This window comes from Littorina saxatilis, linkage group LG9 (assembly GCF_037325665.1).
Source record: "Littorina saxatilis isolate snail1 linkage group LG9, US_GU_Lsax_2.0, whole genome shotgun sequence".
NCBI lineage: Eukaryota > Metazoa > Mollusca > Gastropoda > Littorinimorpha > Littorinidae > Littorina > Littorina saxatilis.
The window spans coordinates 59,606,633-59,628,341 of NC_090253.1; the positions used below are offsets into that span (position 1 = coordinate 59,606,633).

The following is a 21,709-nucleotide window of genomic DNA, read 5'->3' on the forward strand; positions in this document are numbered from 1 at the left end:
CTGGTTTCCGTTTCTGCAGACCAGACGATTTCCGTTCTCTGTCAAATTATACCATTTTGATGATCCATAAATTGCTGATTTTACACACAGCGTTAAGGTAAGTTATGTGCAAAGCATATAGCATCGAATATTCGGTAATCTTGAACTTTAGCGTGTTAAATTTATAGCTCAGAATCCAGTGACATTCTTTACTTATTTTTGATACAAGTCCATGTAACTTTCATTGTAAGCAAGCCAAAGAACATTTGTCGTGAAATTAATTGACGGATTGAGCTCCAAACTTAAGCATATTTAATTAATTTGGTTGTTCAATCGACGAAAATGGCGTACGTTGTCAACCATGGGACATCATTTATACAAAAGAGTTGTCTCCCTTGTTCGCTCATACGGATAATTCCTTCTTTGACCCATGTAAACGAAATGCATTCGTACAGTTCATCGGAGTTCATTCCGTAACTTCAATTTCAAAGGGATCTAAAATAACTTGTTATGATTACAACTGAAGGTTCTACAAATTTGGAGACTTAAATGCTGAATTATGACCTTTGAATTCAACACGCTAAAGTTCAAGATTCTGGTAACTTGGACTGCAAAAGTTTGGCATCAACTCACATGTATCGACAACGAAAGTATGCAGAGATTTGGTACAAAGGCTGTCGCTTGAGTACGGGTCTGTTTTCCGGCCTGGGACCCGTAACACTTTCCTAGCCTCGAGATTTGGCGAGTATAGCTGGCCTTAAGTCTGAAATGGTGTCCACAGCTGAAATAGCTGTGCAACCTTGGCTCTAACCTGATTTGTACATCAAAGAAAAATAAAATCCTTGTAAAGATTAATGAGACTTGTAAAAAAAAGTATGAAGTACACACCTAGAGAAACATTGTGTGCTCAGTTGTTGTTTTTAATGAAAATGTCGCCATTATCTGAAGTCAGCAGCACTACATTTTGGCCATTTTTTGTGACATGACCTTACAGCATATTGAAACATGGTCTACTCTGTCATATTTATGGGACAGAATGTCATGAATGACTTTTCACTGAGCCAGTAAAACTCAAATGTACCTTTGACAAAGCAAAGTTTTTGAATTTTGTCAGTGAGCCTGCAGAAAATGGGGAGACAAAATTTCACAGAAAGTTCATAACTATTTCCGTAAGACTTCATTTATGTTCACTGATCAGCTCTAAATAATAATTAAAGATTGAAACCTGATATATTTTTGTAAAAAATGTATTTTACAGTATGTTTTGCAGAGGTATAAAACATAAAAAGGGTTGTTTGACTTGTTTTTGCATGTTCAAAAGTAGTTTGAAGTTTACGTGCAGATTTTCTTGTGAAAAAAGAGTTATGAACTTTCCAACCTTTTGCCTTATAAAATGAGTAAATTGACTGGTTGGGGAACACCTAGCTTTGTAATGCATTTGGATCCACTAGCAGCAGTCACACTGAAAGTTTGCATCAAGTTCATTCATTGGTGTTTGAGTAATTGAGAAATAAAAAATTCTTGTGAGAAAGTTATGAACTTTCCTACTATCTCCACTGAGAGTGTTTTTTGTCCTTAAATGCTAGCCATGAAAGTTAAGGTTGTAGTGGAACAGCAATTTTGCATATAAAAGTACATTAGATTTAGATACTAAGCAATTTTTGTCACTAAAGTCAAGCAGTATGCTTTAGTTAGCCATTTTCTCTGTGTCTTGCGCACTATTTTTATGTGAGAGTTACTAACTCATGTCAAAACCCAAAATATATGTAAAATGACTATTTTCAGTTTCCAAATTACACTGTACCATGATTTTCATCACAAAAAGAATCTACTGGCTGCTGACTGTTTCTTTCTGAAGTACTTAGCCGTTTTGTCATGAAGTTCATAACTTCACATAACTCAAGCTCATTTTTCAAGGGCGTGTTTAAAATAATGCCTTGTTAATAGCAAAAGAGTACATTTGACTTTATCTGGACATTTTGTAAGAAGTTTTCTGAATATCAACCCTCAAAATTACATTTTGATAATTCCAGCATGAATCTGGGTTGACTGCACGGTGTACATAACTTCACATCAACTGACCCTCAGCCCCACGGTGTGAAGTTATGAACACATGCCATGAGTATGATTTATACACAATAATTAATTTACTACACTAAATCACTACCTCAAATGATGTGCTGCTCTTCTCCAGAGTAGGCTGTTACAGTTTGATGTCATTTTTATTTTAATTTACCAGCAGATTTTAGTACGTAGCTTTTCAGTTAAATAAATGATGTGAAGTTATGAACACACAGTCAGCTGACATAAACACTAACTAAATAATGATTTCGGTAACAGTTTTCATGACTGAGTTTGGTTAAGTAAATCATTAAGTTGTTTAGAATTATTTGCAAGAGACTTTAGTTAGTTATTTTAGTTTATACAACTCCTGCAATGCAACCGAGGGGTGGATTAAATCTAGTTGATTATTTTTAGACAAGTGAGAAATTAGAACGAACTACTTTGATTAAACCCAAAAATCACACGTGGATTATTCGAAGTAAGAATAAAGAGGGCTAAAAAATAATCAACACTAGAATTTATTTTTAGAACATTTGAAACCCAGACGATTGGACCCTGTTGCGGAAGAATACGTACAATGTTGACTCAAAACTGTAACAACAATGGCTGACGTGTATGCCTAGTCGACAGACAATGCCATTTGCTTTGTGTTTTTTTTTGTTGTTGCTTACTGTACATGACATACATTACGTGTAAAATCCAGTTCTTTAACAGGCAACAAACCTTGCAAATTTCCAGAAGCTGCAATCTGAAGCGACCTATCTCTGATTCTAGCAGACGATCTCTCCAATGTTTAACACAAAATCAGCAAACTCTCCTGTCACATAGAACGTCCATTATATAGTGCAATGTTGAAATGAAGTTACCGGTCTGAAACATTTAGTCGTTTCTTCTGAGACAATCCTTGTTCTCTTATCATCTACAGATTTACCGCAGTCTTCACCACGCGAATTCACAACAGTCAGACGTTCGAACATGTATACAATCTACGTAGGCAAGTATGATACGTCATGACGTCATAGGATTCCTAGCATATTGACGTAATGCTAAACATCCGGTTATCCCGAGTTTTCTCCGTAATACATGTCCGTGGGTTTTTCAATGTTCGGTTATTTCCGTGGCTTCATGCGGAAAGGGAACCGTCGTCTGCAATCAACGACATGGACCATTCTGGTCCTTGCTGCTGACAAAAACATGATTTTAACACAGAAAGTAATGTCAGAATAGCTATATAAACGCTATTGTGTTTTAATCGTAGCAATGGGGTCCGATATTTAGACGAGACAAGTATAATGCCGACGAGTCGGAGACTAAGAATAAAGTAAAAGAATAGGGACTATTTGAATGACGCGCATTTGACACTCTGAGTGATTAGGCTGAAATGAAATTGCCTACAAAATGTCGTCTGCATGACTGCATGTTCGACCCGTGTTGGTCGTTGTATAAATAGCTTAAACAATGACAACTCGTTGATTACTGGAAAATAAACCACTCGTGGGTATTTGCAGCCGCTTGGTAATTCACTCGTGTGCTCCGCACACTCGTGAATTACCAAGCGGCTGCAAATACCCACTCGTGGTTTATTTTCCAGTAATCAACTCGTGGTCATTGTTTAAGCTCTATATAAATGTGTGATTGATGTGAAGTTATGAACTTTCACAAGTTTCAAACAATTTGTTTTATTTTGGCAATTAAAATCTGATTTTGTAATATAAGTGCAGCTTTAGCCTATACTATAACTCTGTGTTCTCAGTTTGTCATTGTTTTGCAAATATATTATACTCCCGCAGTGGGGCACTGCGGTTATGAAATTAAAAGCCCCTCCTGTTTTTGGAACCGCAGGAGCTTTCTAGTTTGCTGTTAGGTAGATTTTTGGTTCCTCTTTCCTGTCATGCTCTCTTTTTCTTCATGAATTCTTTTCTTTTTTCTGCCTTCTTGCTCATTCACCTGTATTTTTTCCAAAAATCTCTTCTCTTGCCGCTTGTCTCGCGATTCATGTATAGTTTAATCTGTTAGTGTTCTGATGTAAGTCCAGCAGTAGATAGGTTAAGCCTATTTTAATATACTGGAAACTGGTAATCTTCCAGTAGGTATTAATTTAGTTTTACTAAAGCCTGCTGGGACACAAGTAATGGGTTAGTGCATTTGTAAACAGGAATCGCTTGACAAGTGGCCCCCTTCATCCCCCCCTTCCTCGTCCTGATATGGCTCTGCGTAGTCGGCTGGACGTTAAGCAACAAATAAACAAACAAACAAACAAACAAATATATTATACAGTAACTGTACTAGAGACCAACATAACAAAAATTCTTGTGAAGTTATGCGCACGCTCACATTTTATGATTTTTGTTATCGTTTGTTTTCACAAATGTTTTACTTTTATTACTTAATTGTATGTTGATTACAAAGAGTAGCTGGAGAGAAAATAAGATGACATATGCACTTTCTTACTTTGGTTTGAATTAGCCATAGTTTGTGATGTCACGGTGTGAAGTTATGAACTCCTAGGACATTCTAAAAAAACTTTCAGTTTCTGCCAACTCTTTGAGTCAGACAAACATTTTGGTGTATTGAAATCCTTTTGATGGTACTTTTCAAGCACATCTTGCACAAAAACAGCAAAATTGTAGATTTAATGATAACTTATGCCAATATTTGCTGTGAAAAAATTGTGACAATATTAATTTCTATAAATAATACAGATAACCAAAAAATCTTCTCCACACTTCATCTTCAAAAATTACCTTCATGTTCCAGCTCACCTTTTTCAGATTAAAAAACTAAACAAATTGTTTCCTGCCTGTATAAATTAAATTTATTATACCAATAAAAGTAAATTATGTGAAGTTATGAACTTCCCATTAATGGAGTTCACATCTGCATCATGCGTGGCCAAAACAAGTTTAACTTGCTTGAAATGCAAAGTAATTTGCTGTAGCAATTTGCTCAGATGTCTAAAACAGACCCAATACATGTAGCAACAATGATTTAACAAGTCTAAATTTTGTGACGGTGTGAAGTTATGAACTCCTGCAAACTTTTAAACCTGAATCTGTGAAGTGATCAAACATGAGTTTTCTTAAATCATAGTTGTTCCTTGCGTATTTATGCTCTAAAATACATCTCTATTTTCAAAACAAAGAAAATGTTCATTTTTAAAATTGATTTTGTATGTCACAAAAATGGACACCAATTCTGACTTTGGGCCAGCTATGAAGTTGCGTTTATTGGGGAGCTCATGCCGCTATGAAGCACACCGGTAGGTGTACGCCTGCCCTGCGTTTCTTTGCGCGAACGCTGGTTAGGCTACTTTTTTTTCCTAAAGTTGTTAGCGGTTTCAAGATGCAGAAGAAACATGTAACTGGCGAGTGGAAATGCTCATCTACTCGCCAAATGCCAGTAAAGTTGCTGAAACAAATTGTTGGTTTGGCTAGTAAAGTTTGCTCTCTGGCTAGTACATTTTCACTTAAGCACTATAGCCGAAGGCTGACTGCACCATTTGTTGGACTTTTAGGGCTGATTAACCCTTAGGCTGGTTGTCGCGACATATGTCGCTCTACTTTACGTATACTGTCACCTGGTTGTCACGACATATGTCGCGCTACTGGCTCAGTCTGTTTGGTCGGTTCCGATTACCTCCCATGGATGCGAAAACCTATATGACCGTTTTACTTTATTTTTCTCTCTGTTAATTCACCAGTGGCTATGTAACATGTGTTACAGAATTGCACCAGTGTAAGGGTTAAACATTGTTTGGCTGAGTTGCGTGCATCATCACCAGTCACATAAACACCATCATACTCTGTGCAGCTAATTACATACTAGGAGTATTACTTCCGAGTTTGAGGGAAAGTAGACATTGGAGTCAACGTTGTTGTTGTTTTTTGGTTGAAAGTGCTGCACTATGGAATGACTTTCAGCAGTTTACCTTTCACGGTGATTGTAGTATTTGTACACTAAACTAGCCCACATTGTTTTTACTTTACGATAATTCCTTCATATTTGTTCACTTGTCTGTCTGTTGAAACTGTCTTTGACTGACTGACTCTGTGGGTTTACCGTCCTCTTAGACCAGTTGTGTCTTTGACTCAGGTTCACACTTCAACTATGGGGTTGCCATTTAGCTTAGAAACAAAAGCTTAGATATTAATCAAGCAATTTCATATAAATTCTGCTGGAAAATGAAATTGCAAGAACAGATTTAGAACTTATATCCTGAATAAAGAATATATATGATTATGAGGCTTTGCCAAAAGGTGCTGGGGGGGGTGCTTGGACATTTGTGACAAACTAAACCTTTTCAGTTGATTTTTTTTGGTGTTTTAAGTGATACATTAGTCTTTGATGAACACATTTGTGTAATAAAAGAATGGTTTGTGCATTTGGGAAATGTGTACGGTTTGATAATATGCCATAAAACGCCAATTTTGAGAAAAGCCACATGTGCAACAAAACTGACCACAGAAGCCATTAATATCATTTCATACAACTGGTAATGATTTATTTCTAGTAAACAGACCCTGCAGAAGCATTATCAGTCTTTAAAAGTACATTTGGAGCCAAATCTTGAATGCAGTGTCACGTAATGTCGCAAAACGCTCAAACATCATAAAAGTCAAAACTGATACTTTCTACTAAGTAACCACAAGAAGTATAAACCCTAAAATAAAATATAACACTTCAACAGAAACACTGACACATGTTAAAAATATCCCTAAAAGTTGTTACAGTTTGCTCAAACTAGTTAAACATGTTGTTGTAGGTGTCACGTGTTACAAAAATATTGATGGACATGAAAATATTCATAATATTTGAAATAACAACCAGAATGTTATACATACACTAACTTTTCATTTACAATCTAAAGATTAGGTTATTTATGGAATATGAAAACAGAAACAATAGCAAAACATGTTAAAAGCAAGTCATAACAGCATTCTACGTGTCACATGTTACACTGTGTCAGTGGACATGAAATTATTCAAAATGTTATAAATGACAACTGTGATATTAATTTAATAGACCTTTAGGATACATTCATATTTTGAAGATTAGGTAATTATGGAACATCAAAGCACCACAAAAAAAGTAACATCATGTTCAAAACAGGTCAAATCTGCGTTCTACCTGTCACGTGTTACATGGAGTCAGTGGACATGAAATCAATGAAAATGTCAAAAATAACTACAATATTCAAACAGACATTTAGAATACAGTTTTAACCTAATGTCTAGGTACATCTAGAACAAGGTTCTCAATCAAATCGAATTTTTTTAATTAGTTGTACGTAAAATCCTAGTTAAATCCAAATTTACAACAAAAAAAAACTTTGATTTTTTTTTATGTTGGGGAGGGGGGGGGGTGGTGTTAAAACAATCTCATGAAAATATTCCTTCCCCCTGCTAACCCAAAAGCATTTTTTCAGCTTTGGCTACAATATTTACAAGGACATAAATGTCTCCTCCTAAATCGTTACACGGATATGAACGTATCCTCCTGAATCGTAACACGGACATTAACAAAAACAGAGGATCGAATTTTTCTTCAATCAAATTTGCCTCCAAAAGTAGCAAGCAGTTGTATATAGGTTACACAATATGCAAGATAATCAGAACTCGGAGTGTGTAAGCTATTTATCCCATTACTCCGACGTTTTCATTAAAAACACTTACTTTTTCCACTAAAACCTGCCCGTGCCTGTTTTCAGCTTGCCAAAAGCCTCCGCAGTCGAAATTCATGTCAATGAATTCATGCGCATAGCTAGTTCCCATTTGTCAGCATAATGGACGGCGTCATTCGACTTGTATGTAGACATTCAGTCATTCAAATTGCTTATAAAAAGGTCTGCTATCTGCTTTTACATTTTGAAAGTCATTTTAAAATATCCTTGTGTATATTTGACATCGACTTTCGTTATACTCAATTCGGCATACCGGGTTTATATTTTTACCAGAATTGCGCACGATAATGGCAGCGCAACAAATTCAGTTCGGGCCGTGCTGGTTTGATCGTTGACCCAAGTCAGTTTGCATGCAGTGTTACTGTTTGTCAGTCGGGGATAGAAATGTTGGCTGTCATCGCGCTGTTATGTTTTGGTTTTCACACGTGGATCACTTACATAATTATTCAGTCGTCGGGTTCTCTGTGTGTGTGTGTGTGTGTGTGTGTGTGTGTGTGTGTGTGTGTGTGTGTGGTGTGTGTGTGTGTGTGTGTGTGTGTGTGTGTGTGTGTGTGTGTGTGTGTGTGTGTGTGGCCCTTCGTGGTCGGCTGGGCGTTAAGCCGGCAAACAAACAAACAAACAAACAAACTCTCTCTCATTCTCTCTCTCTCTATCTCTCTTTCTCTCTCTCTCTCTCTCTCTCTCTCTTTCTCTCTCTCTCTCTCACCCTCTCTCTCTCTCTCTCTCTCTCTCTCTCTCTCTCTCTCTCTCTCTCTCTCTCTCTCTCTCTCTCTCTCTCTCTCTCTCTCTCTCTCTCTCTCTCTCTTCGGGAACCGACAAGGAATAAGATGAAAGTGTTTTTAAATTGATTTCGAAAATTTAATTTTGATAATAATATTTATATTTTTAATTTTCTGAGCTTGTTTTTAATCCAAATATAACATATTTATATGTTTTTGGAATCACAAAATAATGGAGAATAAGATGAACGTAAATTTGGATCGTTTTATAAAAACAACAATTTTATTTACAATTTTCAGAGTTTTAATGACCAAAGTCATAAATTAAATTTTAAGCCACCAAGCTGAAATGCAATACCGAAGTCCGGGCTTCGTCGAATATTACTTGACCAAAATTTCAACCAATTTGGTTGAAAAATGAGAGCGTGACAGTGCCGCCTCAACTTTCACGAAAAGCCGGATATGACGTCATCAAAGACATTTATAAAAAAAATGAAGAAAAAAGTCTGGGGATATCATACCCAGGAACTATCAAGTCAAATTTCATAAAGATCGGTCCAGTAGTTTAGTCTGAATCGCTCTACACACACACACACACACACACACACACACACACACACACACACACACACACACACACCACGACCCTCGTCTCGATTCCCCCCTCTACGTTAAAACATTTAGTCAAAACTTGACTAAATGTAAAAAGTAGTCCATCTGTAAACTCTGAATATGCAGATGACCTCTATAAATTATTCAATTGTACTCTGAAATCAAAGACAATGACCAATGACAGTTGAGATCGAAACTCGTTTGTGATGGGATATCCATAGGATATCCATATGGTTGTGATGGAATATTCAGAATAATCACCTCCTCAGCTAACAGAGATAAAGAGGCAGGTCATGGGATAATAATTATAAGCTAATTCAATTCGTTGGGAGAAGAATTATGGGCAAATTATGTGTCAAACATTAGATCTACAAAGTGTCAAACGTTACGTATAGATCTACACCTTACCCTGAACAGACAGTACAATATGTTCTCAACTTTACGGCTCGTCGTCTCCATGATTTCAATCGAATCGGTGACCGGAAACGCCAAAGAAGCAAAGCTAGTGGTTTCCACGCTTTTGTATCAAATACTCGCGAAACTTCTTTGTGAAAATTGCAAAAATAACAAAATGTGTCAAACGTTACTTTCGGACATTAACTCCATCGATTCTTTTTAGCTGCTAGATACAATAACTTCGCAAATTCTGACTCAAATGCAACACACTGCTTTTATTTCCTCGAACACGAAACTATCGTTTTCATCCAAAATGGCGGCCATTCAAAGCACCAAGACCGGCGAAAATCGAATCTGTAAACAAGTTGGTCTGCGGACATGAGCCCTTCGAAAATAACCGGGTATTTACTGGGCGAGGTTTTCGGTAAATTCTGGTTCTAATTACGATTGTTGCACATTCTACAAAGAGTTGCATGCTTAGACTGTATGAAATACGCTGATTAAAACCGATGCAGTGATGCAGACCATGAAAAATCAAAAATTCCCCGAAGACACCAAAATGTCCAAAATTTTTCGGGGCCGTTTCTGGTGTATGTTTGAAACATTTTATTTTTTATTTAACATTCACAACAACAACAGGCTTCAAAACATTAAAAAAAGCATTCATCAAACTCACTTTTTCAAAGCACAATACATGTAAACATGTTGGGGTAATCCAGTTAATTACACTTGCTTTCCAAAAATACATGGGTCCGAAATGGCACCTTTTGGCAAAGGCTCATATATATCAGTAAAAACGTCCCGACTAACGACCTAAAAGTTAAAATGTCCTGAATAATTGTTAGTAAAAAGGATTGAGGGATCTTTATTGGGAATCTGAGGGTTAAGTTGTATCACAGGGGAGGCAACTTCTTTTTGAAATGTATACTTTTGGTCATAGCTTTTTTCGCTTTCCCTCTAATGTTGCGAATAGACTCCTGGCCTTGTCTTTGATTACTTCGATTAGGAATGAAGTTGAACTAGGACAGAGTGATAAATAAAATCTTGTGTTTAACTTTAAAGGGTTAATTTGTGCTACGTATGCTGTTCTGAAAGTCCCAAGAATCTGATTATCGCACAGCTCATTGCATATTTTGATCACGCCATTTTCACAAATGATCCTTTCAGAGCTGTGATACACTTTTAATTTTACAATCTGTGGAAATATCTATCAAACAATTGCCGGGAGTGTTTTTGCGGATACTCTGTGTGACCCTCGCTAGCTCTGTGACAGCAGCCTCTGGGCTCTTGTAACGGGTTCCTCAGAGCTTTTCCATAAAAATGGGAAAGTGTTCAATTCAGGAAAATATATTGAATAGAACATCTAGTGGCCAACGGCTGTCCCCACCTCTTAAACTCAAGTCAAGAGAAGCGTTGTAAATGTTTATGCAGACGGGTGTCTGTTAAAATCAGTTGGGGAGCACACAATCGGAGAAGACATACACAAACAAGCCAAAAAGAACGCTAGGGAGTCTGCAAGCAGAGCAGCATCCACTATTTCATTATTGAGTTGTTCAAATTCCCACCCCTCTCTAACTCCACCCACTCTCCCCTGCGGGCGGTTTATCAAATGTGAAAGTAAAAGGTAAGGTGGGGACAGCCGTTGGCCATTAGATTTGCACGCACTACTGACTTCCGAATACCACACCTTTTCGTGATATTCTGCATGACTTTTGACACTCACTGGTAAAGAGATCTAAGTTGTTATTGACCCTTTGTTGGTAGGTCGGTCGGTCGTCCGAAAAAGAAGGGTGTCACCATTTGGAGGTTAGTTGCAGTGTAACTGTCGTTCATGGCGAGAAAATTGGTCGGCAAGCGGAGTGGGTTGTTTTTAGGAGGGGTCTTCATTGGAGGTTATATATATATATATATATATATATATATTATATATATATACATCTGCTGTGTTTGAATTAAAAATGAGCAAACAATTTAAACAAAATAAATAAATAATAAAAAGATACTTTTCATGAAAATTACCCCCCGCGGTTTAGGGGGAAGAATTTACCCGATGCTCCCCAGCATGTCGTAAGAGGCGACTAACGGATTCTGTTTCTCTTTTTACCCTTGTTAAGTGTTTCTTGTATAGAATATAGTCAATTTTTGTAGAGATTTTAGTCAAGCAGTATGTAAGAAATGTTAAGTCCTTTGTACTGGAAACTTGCATTCTCCCAGTAAGGTAATACATTGTACTACGTTGCAAGCCCCTGGAGCAAATTTTTGATTAGTGCTTTTGTGAACAAGAAACAATTGACAAGTGGCTCTATCCCATCTCGCCCCCCTTTCCCCGTCGCGATATAACCTTTGTGGTTGAAAACGACGTTAAACACCAAATAAAGAAAGAAAGATTTTCATGAAAATTATTAATTAGGTATACAGTGTTTTCTTCCGTCTGCAATACGTCAGAGTGCATATTGTCTCGGTGACAGTCGTTAAAGATACATGTACTTTTATATAAATATATTCCTTTAGATTTTGATTGTTACTCTTCTCTCCCCTTGCAGTGACATGACAATGGTGACGTGAAAGGATGGAGGAAGCCGACGGAGCAGTGTACACAGAGGTCAAGGTTGAGATCGACATTGCTGAGGAAGCTGTACCTCTGTATCTGACTGACCTTTGTACAGGAGGTGAGGGATTGTGTGGTTTTGCCTTTTCAAGCATCCTTTCCTGTGAAAGTGCTATACATTATGCTACTGCGCTATAATAGCTTGTCACTTCAAATGATAAGCGATCAGGCTGTGGGTAATCGGCAAATGAAGCTATTGCTGTGAAATGCATTGCATTCAATTTTATTCTGTGAGTTCAACAGATTGACGAAATGTATACATTTTGATTCATGCGACTTGTTTTTAATTGGTCGTAACATGTTTAGCTTAACACATTTGATTTTTGACCAAAAAAAAGACATTAACAAGAAGTTTGAAGGTATTACCTTGCAAAAGATTAGACACAAAAATGTTCATATAAGTTCATTTGTCTGTATAGTCGAGCTGAGGGTCTAGCAGATGAATTTTTTTTAATTTGTTTAACAAATCAAAGCAATGTTTTAACAGTGCTTAAGAAGAAACGTTCTTGAAGCTGATAGGTACAGTCTTGTGTTTGAAGGGTTAAGTGCTACATAGGCTGTCCTGAAAGTACTTAGAAACTCATATTATTGCCCAGCTCATTGTATATTTGATCACGCCATTGTTTCGAATGATCCTTTCAGAGCCGCAATACACTTTTATAATCTGTGGAAATATCTGTCAAACACGTGGCGCGAGTGTTTTTGCAGATACTCTCTGTGACCCTCGCTAGCTCTCGGACAGCAGCATCCGGGCTCTCTTAACGGGTTTCTCCAAGCTTTTCCTTCACATCATGTAAAAACGGGAAAACGTCGTAAGGGTTCAATTCAGGAAACTATAGTGATGGAACATCAGGCAGACACCCTAAGCTGTCAGAAATTTGATTGATTTGGAAGCTGAGACAAACAATCCTCTCATGCTCCTTGTCCACGTGTTTCAGACAAATCCCTCGTTATGCACCCTTCGAGACGTACCCCCTTTTGTACACTAGAAAGAGCATGTATATGTACACCCACTGTCTACCTGGGAGGATCCTGCAGATATCGTTAAAGTTACTGATCCTGCAGATATCGTTAAAGTTACTGAATAGTGTGTGCTTCCAAGCAGAATTACTTTCGCCCGTGGCCATGTCTATCTTATGCCCCCACAAAGCACCGTAACACAACAGTAATGCAAAAAAAAACCCAAAAAAACCACATGCTATAAAAATTTTAAAATTCACAAAAACAACAAACAAAAAACACAACATAAAACATGTTGTAATGAGATTCACTCATGTGAATTAATCGACTAAAAAAAAAATAAAAAAAAATATCCTTAACCTATAGAAGGGTGGGTGGGTGGTTTTAAATTGAAACTGCTATGACTACTGTTGTAGGTCGAGCAAAACCAAGGTGACTAGTATAGCTAGACAAATTGAAGAAAACTGGAGCTAGCAAATTGTGCCACAAGTTCGGTGCTGGCTTGACATCCGGGGTGTTTTGGTTCCAGACTAAGCTGTCTGAGAATAACCCAAATATGTCGCCCTATTCTAGACCAAATGCTGACACAGTAGCCTGCTGAATAGGAATAAACCAATTCAGAATACAGGAGTACATCGTTCGCCCGACATAACAACATTTACGATTGAGGCTTAAATGTCTTTAAATGAACAGAGTGTAGACAATACTCATAAGCATGGATCATTTATTTTTCAGTCATCAAAGATGTCAGAGCAGACAGAGCAGTCCCTGCCTGGACCCAGCACACGGCAGAAGGAGATGCTGTTGCCAACGGTCACAGTGATATCGTGGTGAAGACAGAGGCAGGGGAAAATCAGCCTGGTTTGCTCCATGATTTCAGCCATGACACAACCTGGACTGGGAAATGTTTGCCTGCACCCAATTCAGAGGGAAAGGAAGGATGGGGAACCCGGAAACCGGGAGAATCGGAACACTATGAATACCCTTCAGCACCTGAACTAAGTGTTGAAGACCTGAGGAAAAGGGATAAGAACCCTGAAAGGCCACATGCTTGTCCATTATGTCCTGCTAATTACAAGCGACCTGTTCACTTGAGGGAGCACATGTCAAAACACACAGGAGAGAAAGATTATGCATGTGAAAAATGTGATAAGACATTTCGTCTGCCCCAATATCTGAAGCAACACATGCTGACCCACTCAGGGCAAAGACCACATGCTTGTCCATTATGTCCTGCTAATTACAAGACCTCCGCGAAGTTGAAGCAACACATGATCAAACACACAGGAGAGAAAGATCATGCCTGTGCAAAGTGTGAAGAAAAATTCAGCACGCTCCAACATCTGAAGTCACACATGCAGCTCCACTCGGGGCAAAGACCTTATAAATGCCCTCACTGTGATGCCTCTTTCATGCAGCCAAGGACTTTGACACTACATTTACGGAAGGGACATCCCAAGCATAAATACTCATCAGCATCTGAATGGATCGTAGCTGTTGCTGACAGCGTTAGGACCATCGATAGGACCCTTGAAAAGCCATACTCTCGTCACCTGTGTACTGCTGTTGCCAACGATCACAGTGATATCGTGGTGAAGACAGAGGCAAGGGAAGATCAGCCTGGTTTGCTCCATGATTTCAGCCATGACACAACCTGGACTGGGAAATGTTTGCCTGCACCCAATTCAGAAGGAAAGGAAGGATGGGGAACCCGGAAACCGGGAGAATCGGAACACTGTGAGTACCAGAAAGATTATGCATGTGAAAAATGTGATAAGACATTTCGTCTGCCCCAATATCTGAAGCAACACATGCTGTCCCACTCAGGGCAAAGACCACATGCTTGTCCATTATGTCCTGCTACTTACAAGCACTCTGTGAATTTGAAGGACCACATGTTCAAACACACTGGAAAGAAAGATCATGCCTGTGAAAAATGTGATGAAAAATTCAGCCTGCTCAAATGTTTGAGGCAACACATGAGGATCCACTCAGGGCAAAGACCTCATACATGCCCACACTGTGATGCTACTTTCATACAGCCAAGCAAATTGAGGCGACATAAACGTAAGGGACATCCTACACTCTATGGTTACTCATCAGCAGCTGAATGGAACGTAGCTGTTGCTGACAGTGTTAGGACCCTTGAAAAGCCATACTCTTGTCACCTGTGTCCTGCTGCCTACAAGCTATCACATCAGTTGAAGAAACACATGTTCAAACACACAGGAGAAAAAGCTCACGCCTGTGCAAAGTGTGATGAGGTATTCATTCGGCCCCAACATTTGAAGCGACACCTGTTATTCCACACAGGCCAAAGACCGTATAAATGCCAACACTGTGATGCTAGCTTTTTACGGTCTTATTTTTTGACACGACATATACAAGTAGGACATCCTAAACTGAGTGATCGCCCCTCAGCGACTGAAGTGAGTGTTGGTGTTGAATCCAGCACATCTAGCTCAAACAGCAATCTAGACAGTCCTGCCACCGAGGTCAACACATGTCAGAATGAAGTGAGTTCTACTGAATGCAATTGGGCTGTTGTTGTCAAATTAGAGCCAGATATTGACATGTAACTGTACGCCATCCTTAACTGAGTGATCCCCCCTCAGCCACTGAATTGAGTGTTTGTGGTGAATCCAGAACATGTAGTGTAAACAGCAAGCCAGACAGTCCTGCCAGTGAGGTCAACACATGTCAGACTGAAGTGGGTTTCAGTGGGTGTGTTGTCACTGTCAAGACAGACCCTGCAATGACTGCTTCTGATGAAGACTGCGAGTCAGATTGTCCTGTCTTTTTCTGCTCAGAAGTAGGCCAAGGGATGAATTCCACTTCACAAGTCACTGAACAGACGCCCTCTGTGTCACTGCTACAAGAACTAGTGTACACCAAGTGGGGTTCCTCAAGCAGTCTTATCAAAGCCTGAAGAAAAAGAACAACATTGCTGTTCAGAGTGTGTTGAAACTTTCAGTTTCACTACCTGAGAGAGCACATGTTAGCACATGATGGAGAGACACCACACATATCTGCACAATGTAAAGAATCCCATGTCAACACATGCTGGTAATAGTCTCCTGTCCGCCCAGCGACCTTCCCCTTGACCCTGCTTGTGACCTCGATGTTTTATGCCCCCGCAAGGGGCACGGTACTCTCTAAGCACCCAAAACCTCAAAGAGAGATAACTGGCGGAAACCTTCCTATTGTAGTCTCCTGTATGACGGCTTACTAGTGCCAAAACCTCATAATTGTAATTATCAAGGGAAAATTAGTAATTTTTCCTTGATAATTACCAATTTCACGTGTTAATTACTAATTTCCCCGGGAAAATTACTAATTTTTCCGGAAAAATTACTAACTTTCACCTGTTAATTACTAATTTTTAGTTTTGGCTCACTTCCTGACGGATTGCTAGTGCCAAAACTAAAAATTAGAAATTTTCCCGTGAAAATTAGTAACTAACAGATGAAAACAGTAACTGACAGCGTTAATTAGTAATTATCACGTGATAATGGGTAACACCAGGTTTTGGCACTAGTAAGCCGCCATACTCCTGTCCGCCCAGCCGACCTTCCCCTCAACCCTGCTTGTGACCTCAATGTTTTATGCCCCCGCAAGAGGCACGGTACTCTCTAAGCACCCAAAACCTCAGAGAGATAACTGGCGGAAACCTTCCTATTAACAGACTGCATTACCTAATGTAAAGTGTGTGATGCTGAGTTCAGTCTTCCAAGTGAATTGAAGCAACACATGGTGACCCATGCAGTGCAACAACCTTGTAAATGCACACTGTGTGATGCTACTTTCAAGCACCTTGATCTTTTGACACAACGGAGTATAGACTTTGTGTTTACCTGTAAGCAGCTGAATTCTGTGAAAAGAAATCATTTGGGGACCACATGTTGACTCACACAGAAGATGGGATTGCAATATATGTGATGATACTGATAGATTCTGTCTGCCCCTGATACATTTTCAGTTACAGCTTGATGTAATACAGGTTATCTACAAATTATTGAGAATTAGTATTTTGTTGGTAGTAACTGTAAAATGAACAGCGCAGAAATGTTTTGGGTATGAAAGGAAAGAAGACAGTTTTTTCTACTTGCAGTTATACAATGGAATGATAAAACGGTAGTCCGTTTTCCCTATTCTCTATTGACAACCACCGCATGAGACATCAGGGCTCCAAAAACTTGTCCAAATTCAGTCACACCAACACAAAGTCACCAGTCACACAAAGCGTGAAGTAAAGACAGCTTTGCGTTATATTTTTAGATTGATGAGTATGTTTTGTTTCCGTTGCGATATAACCTTGAACGGTTGAAAACGACGTTAAACACCAAATAAAGAAAGAAAGAAAGATGTTTTGTTTGGTCCAGTGGTCTAGTAGTAACCAACAATTGCAGAGAATATAATTTTGTTCTTGTTACATGCATTACATTAACCTTCGCCAGCACTCGTGGGTCCGTGCGGACCCAGGAGGGTGTTTGATTGCAAATATCTCTTAAACGAGTTGGAATTTTTTAATGAGCTTTCAGAAATGCCTCAGACACCTAACAAGCTATCATCTCCTAAAAGCTCATTAAATTTCAGTGATAATTAATTAATTAATTAATGGTCAAATTTAGACTACACACGGAAGCATTCGTGGGGACGTGCGGACCCATACTTCTCAAAGAAGGAAAAGCGTGTTTACCCTTCCGAGGCACTCGTGGGTCCGTGCGGACCCAGAAGGGTGTTTGATTGCAAATATCTCTTAAACGAGTTGGATTTTTTATGAGCTTTTAGAAATGCCTCAGACACCTAAAAAGCTATCATCTCCTAAAAGCTCATTAAATTTCAGTGATAATTAATTAATTAATTAATGGTCAAATTTAGACTACACACGGAAGCATTCGTGGGGACGTGCGGACCCATACTTCTCAAAGAAGGAAAAGCATGTATACCCTTCCGAGGCACTCGTGGGTCCATGCGGACCCATACTTCTCAAAGAAGGACAATTGTGTAGCCATGCAGACCCATAATATTTTACCAAATACCGTGTGTAGTCTAAATTTGACCATTAATTAATTAATTAATTATCACTGAAATTTAATGAGCTTTTAGGAGATGATAGCTTTTTAGGTTTAAAACTCGTTTAAAAGATATTTGCAATCAAACACCCTTCTGGGTCCGCACGGACCCACGAGTGCCACGGAAGGATATGCATATTTTTCTTTCTTTGAGAAGCATGGGTCTGCACGGCCCCACGAGTGCCACGGAAGGATATGCACATTTTTCCTTCTTTGAGAAGCATGGGTCTGCACGGCCCCACGAATGCGTCCGTGTGTAGTCGATAACGAGTGCCGGCGAAGGTTAACCTTCACCGTGGGTCGTGGATGACCCAGAGACTCAGAAAATCGCCTTTATCTTTCAAACTATTTGGAGTTTTTAATTGAGACTTTAGGTAATTTCCAATCACCATAATACCTTCCCAGTGCCCAACTTTTGAAAGATTATCTTTGTAAACAAACAAATAAACTATGACGTAATTTGAACTACACAGTCCGGATGATGTGGGTCGTGGACGACCCATATGGAATGACGTAAGGAATTTTACGTTGTTTATCCTTATTCGGATGGCGTGAGTCGTGTACGACCCATACTCTGCAAAGAGGCGGCAAAACGTGTATCCCTATTCGGATGGCTCCCGCAGTGGGGCACTGCGGGTATGAAATTAAAAGCCCCTCCTGTTTTTGGAACCGCAGGAGCTTTCTAGTTTGCTGTTAGGTAGATTTTTGGTTCCTCTTTCCTGTCATGCTCTCTTTTTGACTCACATGCGAAGCAAAAGTGAGTCTATGTACTCACCCGAGTCGTCCGTCCGTCCGGACGTCCGTCCGTCCGTCCGTCCGGAAAACTTTAACGTTGGATATTTCTTGGACACAATTCAGTCTATCAGTACCAAATTTGGCAAGATGGTGTATGATGACAAGGCCCCAAAAAACATACATAGCATCTTGACCTTGCTTCAAGGTCAAGGTCGCAGGGGCCATAAATGTTGCCTAAAAAAAAGCTATTTTTCCCATTTTCTCTGAAGTTTTTGAGATTGAATACCTCACCTATATATGATATATAGGGCAAAGTAAGCCCCATCTTTTGATACCAGTTTGGTTTACCTTGCTTCAAGGTCAAGATCACAGGAGCTCTTCAAAGTTGGATTGTATACATATTTTGAAGTGACCTTGACCCTGAACTATGGAAGATAACTGTTTCAAACTTAAAAATTATGTGGGGCACATGTTATGCTTTCATCATGAGACACATTTGGTCACATATGATCAAGGTCAAGGTCACTTTGACCCTTATGAAATGTGACCAAAATAAGGTAGTGAACCACTAAAAGTGACCATATCTCATGGTAGAAAGAGCCAATAAGCACCATTGTACTTCCTATGTCTTGAATTAACAGCTTTGTGTTGCATGACCTTGGATGACCTTGACCTTGGGTCAAGGTCACATGTATTTTGGTAGGAAAAATGTGTAAAGCATGTGAGTCGTATGGGCTTTGCCCTTCTTGTTCTTCATGAATTCTTTTCTTTTTTCTGCCTTCTTGCTCATTCACCTGTATTTTTTCCAAAAATCTCTTCTCTTGCCGCTTGTCTCGCGATTCATGTATAGTTTAATCTGTTAGTGTTCTGATGTAAGTCCAGCAGTAGATAGGTTAAGCCTATTTTAACATACTGGAAACTGGTAATCTTCCAGTAGGTATTAATTTAGTTTTACTAAAGCCTGCTGGGACACAAGTAATGCATGGGTGAAAGTAGCCCGTCAATTGACTGAAATCCGTCAATCTGAAAATAAGTCTGACGGAAATTCCGTCAATCCACAATTTTTATTAAAAAAAAAAAAAAAAAAAAATTTTTTTTTTTCTTTTTTTTTAAATTTTTAAGCGGAACGCGTTTTTGAACTGCTATGCGGTAAACCCCGTAGGTGAGGTTTCTTCGCTTTCGGATTCGCTCTGCATCACGATAAAAAAAAGTTCTCGCGTTTTGGCAGGCATTATGAAGTGGTGACACGATTTCTGCGACAAAGATACCGGTTTTGACGGAAAACGCATGGACAGATCTTATTGATGCTGGTCTAGCCAACAAATGGCGATGGGACTGGTTGGAGTTCATGAAACTAAAACTGTGTGTGATAAGTTTGGTGCTTGAAACTCAAGTGCTTTTCCTTGAGAACTTTGCCCTATAAGAGATGCTACTGCTTAGTTGCTACTTTGTGCAGTGCTACATCATGCTGTTTGCATGTGTGACATTCTGTTTCATCATTTATTTCAATGCCTGTCTGGCAATGTTTGCTTCTTATAATTAAATATTTCGAACTTTTATTTCAGTTGTTCAGTTGTTCAGTTTCTATTTCATTTAGTAATTGGCTGTTGTCAATGTTAATTGTTATCAATTGTGTCGTGTTGGAAGATGCAAGTGTGAAAAGATACAAAAGAAAAATGATTACTTCTGTGAATTGTTTTGATTTTGTTTACCCTTTTTACCATATCATTAGAATCTGAAGGTATTTTTTTGACCTGCATGATAGTGACAAAAAATGTATTTTTTTGCCAGGAAAGGCCACAAAATCACAATGTATAATGCAAAAATTCGTTTTCGGCCGGGGGGCGTTGCCCCCCTGGACCCCCTAACGGGGCCCTGCCCCATACCCCGCCAGGGCCTAGGCGGCCCCTGGACCCCTGCCTCAAAAAATTTTCAGTCAATTTGATTTTCATAGCTTTCACCCATGGTAATGGGTTAGTGCATTTGTAAACAGGAATCGCTTGACAAGTGGCCCCCTTCATCCCCCCCTTCCTTGTCCTGATATGGCTCTGCGTAGTCGGCTGGACGTTAAGCAACAAATAAACAAACAAACAAACAAACAAACAAAATTCGGATGGCGTGGGTCGTGTACGACCCATACCTTTTATGTTGAATCCTTCTTTGGAAAGTATGGGCCGTACACAACCCACATCATCTGGACTGTGTAGTCCAACATGTGATCTGGTGAAGGTTAAAATAAGTTTCAAACTGGGATTTTAGTGTCATAATCTATTTTGGCTTATTGCTCCTGGTTAGTTTCATAAACAATTTGTTCTTTGAAAAAGGTCGGCATATAAGGACTTACAAATAAGGTTTTATGTTTATATTTTGCCAGGAATTCTGATGTATAATGTGCTTCTTACTGGTGACGATATTTTGAACTTTAATTGGTCTGAAATACTAACTGGCAGTATATTTGGTGGTGATGCTGACGTCATAACAGAAAACCCATCGGGAACTTTCTTTTAACATTTTTTTCACAATCCTGACTCTAATGATTGCAGTGGATGAGCAGAAAGGTACTCTGCATTCTGTTACACTTGTTGAACATACTCAATTCACTGGCAATCGACCTATTATCCTGGTTTTGTCATGGCGCAAGGCACAGTACGGTCACCCGTGGTCATTTTTTTGCAAAAATCTGGGTCACCTTCCTCCTGTTTTGTTTCATGCGTACGTGTTTTCACAAAATCGGAGCAAAAAGTATGCTTCCCAACTTAGAAGGATGTCTTGGTCTGTAATTGCAACCTTTTGTTTTATAGTAGGTCCATTTGAAGTTGTCAAAAAAGCCATATTTTGCAAACAAGGGCAATGAGCTTCATAAGTGCCCCCCCCCCTCCAC

General features: G+C 39.0%; 1 protein-coding gene and 1 long non-coding RNA gene across 2 annotated transcripts in view; both read left to right on the forward strand.

Moving 5' to 3' along the window:
• The first annotated feature begins 18 nt into the window (after positions 1 to 18).
• Positions 19 to 16,294, forward strand: LOC138976649 (zinc finger protein 431-like). The gene is made up of 3 exons (XM_070349523.1): positions 19 to 97; positions 11,994 to 12,119; positions 13,754 to 16,294. The coding sequence occupies exons 2-3, from the start codon at positions 12,020 to 12,022 to the stop codon at positions 15,595 to 15,597; spliced, it is 1,944 nt and encodes a 647-aa protein (XP_070205624.1). The 5' UTR covers positions 19 to 97; positions 11,994 to 12,019; the 3' UTR covers positions 15,598 to 16,294.
• Positions 16,295 to 16,320: 26 nt separating this feature from the next.
• Positions 16,321 to 21,709, forward strand: part of LOC138976650 (uncharacterized) — a 37,204-nt gene continuing 31,815 nt past the window's right edge. The window contains exon 1 of the long non-coding RNA XR_011459103.1: positions 16,321 to 20,794. This is a non-coding gene — a long non-coding RNA (uncharacterized lncRNA). The remainder of the gene's footprint in view (positions 20,795 to 21,709) is intronic.

Bases quoted from the DNA above. Each gene is read 5' to 3' on its own strand.
- LOC138976649 (XM_070349523.1), top strand. From the start codon at position 12,020: ATGGAGGAAGCCGACGGAGCAGTGTACACAGAGGTCAAGGTTGAGATC. The intron at 12,120-13,753 runs GTGAGGGATTGT...TTTATTTTTCAG, and splicing joins GACTGACCTTTGTACAGGAG to TCATCAAAGATGTCAGAGCA.